The sequence below is a fragment of the Lycorma delicatula genome, chromosome 2 (assembly GCF_047948215.1).
Source record: "Lycorma delicatula isolate Av1 chromosome 2, ASM4794821v1, whole genome shotgun sequence".
NCBI classification, from domain to species: Eukaryota; Metazoa; Arthropoda; class Insecta; order Hemiptera; family Fulgoridae; genus Lycorma; species Lycorma delicatula.
The window spans coordinates 213,405,354-213,411,585 of record NC_134456.1 but is presented as its reverse complement, the minus strand read 5'-3'; the positions used below and the strand labels follow the sequence as shown (position 1 = coordinate 213,411,585).

The 6,232-nt window shown below is 34.5% G+C and overlaps 1 protein-coding gene across 1 annotated transcript; it reads left to right on the top strand.

Moving 5' to 3' along the window:
* Positions 1 to 1,160: 1,160 nt before the first annotated feature.
* Positions 1,161 to 3,163, top strand: LOC142320055 (uncharacterized). The gene is made up of 2 exons (XM_075357731.1): positions 1,161 to 1,258; positions 2,614 to 3,163. The coding sequence occupies exons 1-2, from the start codon at positions 1,161 to 1,163 to the stop codon at positions 3,161 to 3,163; spliced, it is 648 nt and encodes a 215-aa protein (XP_075213846.1).
* Positions 3,164 to 6,232: the final 3,069 nt, after the last annotated feature.

The window sequence follows — 6,232 nt, the reverse complement described above, 5'->3', positions numbered from 1 at the left end:
GTTTTGCTGCTTTTTTAAAAAAAAAAATCCAAATTTTGTTAAAATGTTCAAATTGTAGTGTATTTATGCTCATTTTCCCTCTCTACATAGAATATCAAACCATGTTTTTTGAACATGTAGTTTTTATTTGTTGAACAAAAGCTTTTTAATGTTTAATTTGAAATTTGTTTACTGCTGCTAAATTATCGTTGATTTTTTAATTTTTTTTAGAATAGAATTATTATTTTATTCAGGGTTAAAAAAAGTTTAAATGAAATGTGTATATATCATAAGGAAGTGTAAGTTATGATATTTTTGGCTTCATTTGATTACTTATGACAGAAAATTCAATCATAGCAATTTTAAAAATTTGCTGATATTATATAATCCTAATTATATATCCTATTATATATATTCCTAATTGCATTAAAAACTCCTAAGTAGTTATCACATAAAAACCTTGTTTTTGAAGAGTTATATCTTACAAACTACATATTTGAAAAATTAACTTATCAGGGTCATTCAAATATAAACCGGAAATTTGTTTCACGAACTGAGGAAGAGCATTGAGAGTGGTGGGGTGCTGCAGCTAGTTAGTAGGATATGTGTGGAGGGGAGTAACTGGTCAGACACTTCCTTAGGTCACTTTCCCATTTCAGTAGCAGAATATCTGAACAGGAGATATCATCGTCCATTGTGCAATGAATTATAATCCAATTTCTGGCCAATGAAGTGTCAAATCCTCTGCAATTTTGACTTGACTCCAGGCATAGTTTGGAGGATTCTAGCCTGTAAAAAATTCAAAAGCCTGAGTGAGGCAAAAGATTTTAAAGTGGCCGTAATACAATGGAGAATGAATGTCTGTAGTCTTGTGGAATTTGTGGAATTTGGTGGTCTTTGCTGAATTTGCATCAGAGATGGATATGAATGTTGTGCATGGACGTACAATGTTGTGATGGACATAAGAGTGTGCATACAATGTTGCAAGATGCTTTTCGATGCAACAAAGTGTCTGTGAGATGGGTTCCATATCTTCACACTGAGGCACAGAGAAATGTTCCAAAAGATATTTGTCAGCAGCTTCGAATTACTTTGAGAAGGAGAGGCATTTTTGCACCTTATTATGATCTGTGATGAAACATGGGTCCACCACTACAGCCTAGAAAGCAAGAGATCAAGTAATGGAGTGGTGGAAAAGTGGTGAAGGGGCACCGATCAAGGCCAAGAAACACTTTTTAGTTGGAAAAGTTCTAGGAACTGTGTTTTGGGACTCAAAAAGGTGTGCTGCTGATACTTATACACTTTATAATTAGATACAACTTTACTTCAGACATAAGAATACATAATGAAGACTTAGTTAAAAGTTGTAAAAAGGAAGTAAAATATTTTCCTTTCGCTTATTTATCCGTAACAAAAAAAAATGCATCCGTGATAACCTTATTCCTAATTGCATTAAAAACTCCTAAGTAGTTATCACATAAAAGCCTTGTTTTTGAAGAGTTATGTTGTCTTTGTTCATACAAGAAATTATTCTTGTATGAACAAAGAACAGTAAATGTGGTATACTATTGCTGGTTGTTGGATGATATCAGGATTGCTTATCGTAACAAACGATGCTGGCAACCGATTTGGAATGTCCTTCTCCTTCTCCATGACAATGCACAGCCACATACAATAGCTCAACTCACAATTAACTCTGTAAAATTCCTCTTGAACACTCACCGTCCAGTTCAGACTTGTCACTGTGTGATTTCCACAAGTTTGTTTTTCTGAAAGAAGCTTTAGGAGGGGAAGAATTTTAAGATTATGCCGCAGTCAATCATTATATGTGCAATTGGTTGCTGGGACAGCCATCTTGTTTTTTTTCTGTGAGGGGATCAGGAAGCTACCTATCCAGTGGAGAAAATGTACCTCTACTGAAGGAAACTATGTAAAAGAATAAGGTAATTTATTTGCAATTTTATCTAATATTAATAAAGCTATTAAACAAATTTTGGTTTATATTTGAATGGCTTTCATATACTATGTTAAACCTCTTTTTTTGTTATTCTTGAAATTTTCAGTTTATTTAATGAAAACCCATAGGAATTTGCTGCAAATAATGTATAAAAAGTACTTTGTTTTTTTATCTGTTTTGGTGGTTGTGAAATATCAGTCTTCAGCAGTTCATTCAAGAAATGGTCATATCCTTCCCTGTAATTAACATGTTACTACTGTTTTGAAAATAATGTGGTAATCAGTCTCTAAGAAGTAATTTCTTTACTGTAGTTAGTATCAGTCACTCTCAAGATTACACAGGATACTTGCTCTACAGTTTCAGTTGCAAAGCCATGGCTGAATTGAGCAAACACAGTTATAATGTTGAGGAGCGCTTGGCGATGTGTGCATGAATGAGACGCATGGGGCTAACAGTACCACAAATAATTAATGTATTTTTTTATGTACTTTAACAAGGACTCAAATCATAAAAATAACAACGCCTGATCAGCAGAAATGTGCATTTACTTTCAAAAGTGTCTCTCGATCTCTTAAGGGTTTCGGATGTTGTATATATGTTGTATATATATGTTTATATATATGTTGTATATATATGTTGTATATGTTGTATATTCGTGTTTTTACTTATTGTTTTAGATTCATTCAAAATATTAAGCATAAGTCTATTAACCATAGAAAATTTGATGCATTGTCTTCAAATGAATTAGGAATCACTCTTGAATTTTTCATTCATCAATCTCAGTTAGCATATTTTCAGTCTGAGATTAATGATCTTCAAAACCAACGTTTCACTTCGAAACAAAGTAAACTCGGTTCACTAGATCCATTTTTAGACTGTAAAGGTTTACTTCGTGTAGGAGGTAGACTGGAACATTCTAATTTGTCTTTCGATAAAAAACATCAATTAATACTACATCCTCATGCAAACATAACAAGGTTAATCATCCACAGTGAACATTTACGTCTTTTACATGCTGGATTCCAATTCACTCACAGTTCTCTTCGTCAAAGATTTTGGATTGTGAATGCAAAAATAGCTATTCGTTCTATAGTAAGGAAATGCCTAAAATGTTTTTGTTTTAATGCTGATAAGCAATCTCAGCAACTTGGTCAATTACCCTCTTCTAGAATTACCCCTTCACGAGCCTTTTCTAGTTGTGCTATTGACTATGGTGGCCCTTTATGATTCGCCATGGCGGGCAGAAATCAAAAATTCTTTCAAAGAGGCCTATATGCGCTTTTTATTTGCTGAGTAAGGCTATTCATTTAGAACTTGTTTCAGATTTAACAACTGAATCCTTCATTGTTGCTTTAAGACGACTTATTGCTTGTAGAGGTATTTGTAATCAAATGTATTCAGATAACGCTACTAACTTTCGTTGTGCTAGGAACACTCTTTATGAATTGTTTCAATTCTTTGAATCAAAGGACTTCAATTTGATTATTCAATCTTTCTCAAATTCTCAAATGGTCATTTATTCCCCCTTCCTCGCCCCACTTTGGTGGCTTGTGGGAAAGCGGAATCAAGAGTGTTAAATTTCATCTTTGCCGTGTCGTTGGAAAAACCATTCTTACCTTCGAGGAATTTTATACAATTTTAACTCAAATCGAAGCATGTCTTAATTCTCGCCTACTTTTCGCTATTTCTAATGACCCTAAAGATCCTGAACTGCTTACTTCTGGCCATTTCTTAATCGGCTCTCCTCTTACTTCATTTCCTGACCCAGACTTTTCCGAAATTCCAGAAAATCATTTAGGGAGGTGGCAATTATTGCAGAAATTTATTCAAGTTATATGGAAAAGATGGTCTAAAGATTATTTGCAACAACGCAATAAATGGCGTTTTCCCAATAGAAATCTTTGTGAAGGCGATTTAGTTTTAATTTGTGATGACAATACTTCTCCATTATTTTGGAAATCTGGAGTTAGTTGTTACTCATGCTTTCATGGGTTCTGATAATTTAGTTAGAGTTGTTGACATTCGTACATCAAATGGTGTATTATTTCGTAGACCAATACATAAATTGTGTCTGCTTCCTTTATCAGATAAATAAATCTTAATGGTTTTTATTCAGTGTTTTTTATTTTTATATGTATTCATTCTATTACTTATGTATATCTCATAACTGTTATATATTACCTAATATTGTATTATTTGTCAAGGTTCAAAAACCTTTGTTCAAAAACTGTATCATATTTGTATTACATTATACTATGAATTTTCTTATAACTTAATTATTTATGTATTACTCATTCGTTTATATTCAAAATCTGCCGATTTTGGCGGGCAGTTATGTTAATTTTTAATATCATGTTTTCTTATTCAAAATATTGTAATGGTAGCTTGTTGTTGTAGTTACATTTCACGCCGCTAGGGCTGACGACACGCGTGCACTTCTTTGTTACAAGGGTGTGGACACACATTGCAAGATGGTGTAGTGGGACGGTAACACACAATGCATTTAGTTATTCAATCATTCGTTTACGTTAATTAGATTCAATATACTATTGAAGTATATTGAATATATATATTTGAGTATTCTCAAATGTTGTATATATTATTAATATTCAATGTGTTATTACTAAACTGAAATCAAACTACAACAAACAAGACAACCAGATATACTCAATCAAAAATGTATTCTACAAATGAATAAATACTACATAAACTCATTAATACTACATTAACTCGTCTACTTATTCAATCTCCAACTAATCTACACAACAATGGCAAAATTATGATCAAGATTTGAGTGGCCATCATACTGCTACCATCGTTATCACACTGACAAGCTGTTCAAGTTTATCCTCAATCTCTTCATATTCAGTTTTATATTTTACAGTTTCTCACAACTTAACAATGAATTTATATTCCATGTTCTTGTTTGTAACTCCTCCTTTTTGAGTTTCGTTTTAGATGTACCCATCCATAGATACCACGTTGGGGAGTCTTATTGTTTAGAACTTTGGGGATTGGTGTCCCCACGGACCTTGCCACTGCAGCTTTTCTTCCCACTACACCCTGAGCTGCAGAACACATGTACTACACCAAGAATATTGCACAAATTCCAACATATACCCTTACTCAAATACACAACATCCTACATTATTTCTTCTTACATGTACACTTGGTGGTGTCGCAACACCTTACGAAACGCAACCCTAGCCCAAGGTGGAAACTATCATGTTGATGAATATATGGCTGTGTGTAGTGAGTCTCGAATGATGTCCTCTGGGTATCTGGGTGAACTCAGTTGTATTTAGCTCTAGCTCCAGTTCGCATTTGCTCTACTGGAGTAGTCCATTATATCGCCGGTACTTGTGGGAATCGTATGTCAGTGTCAATTTCAAATCCTACAGTGGTTGTTGGTACACTTGAAAAAAAAAACAATAAGAAATCGGGGAGTTTAAAAAAACTTCGAGTGATGTTGCCAGCCAAAGATGTATCCAGCATTGAGGAGGTAAATAATGTTATATGGCGGTGGGGTGTGAAACCTTCCTTTGTAAGGTTTCTTATAAGATTCAGCGAGGAAGAGGTAAATATTTTTCTAGAGTTTCTCCCTTCCTGAATAAGTGTGTTGTAACAGCTTGCAGAGATCCGAAATTGGTTAAAAGGCTCAGGCATTTACGTGTTGGCTGAGGGATGGATTTCTATTTAGAGAAACTGAAGGTTTTGCCATGCCATCCAGGATCAGGTCGTTGAGATGACAATTACAAGAAGTTCATAGAAAATCAGGACATCAGTGATGAGTGCCGGATGTGTCACCAATTATCGGAGACAATTGATCATTTGATAACTGAGTGCGCCAGTCTGGCTGACAAGGAAATCTGCATCACCACGATCTTACATTAAACACCGTTCATCAGGCGTTGGCGTTGAAATTAGGACTCGAAGATGACAGTGTCCTTTTATGAATATAAGGCGATTTTATATCCTGTGCTGGAAAATGAGCACTATAGACTGTGTTAGATCTCTCGGTAAATACTGATAAAATTATTGCTGCGAAGAGGCCAGACATGGTTCTCCACAACATTAAAGAAAAGACTGCTCTTCTCATTGATGTCACTCATCCATCTGATCACAATATTAATAAGGCTGAGAAGATAAAATAACCAAGTACAACCCTCTGGCAATAGAGTATAAGGAAATTTACAGACTGAACTCAGTAAAGTCATTCCCGTTGTGATAACGGCAGATACTCTGGTCCCTTGTGCGTCTCATAGTATCCTTGTGGTATACCTTACTATCAGTGTC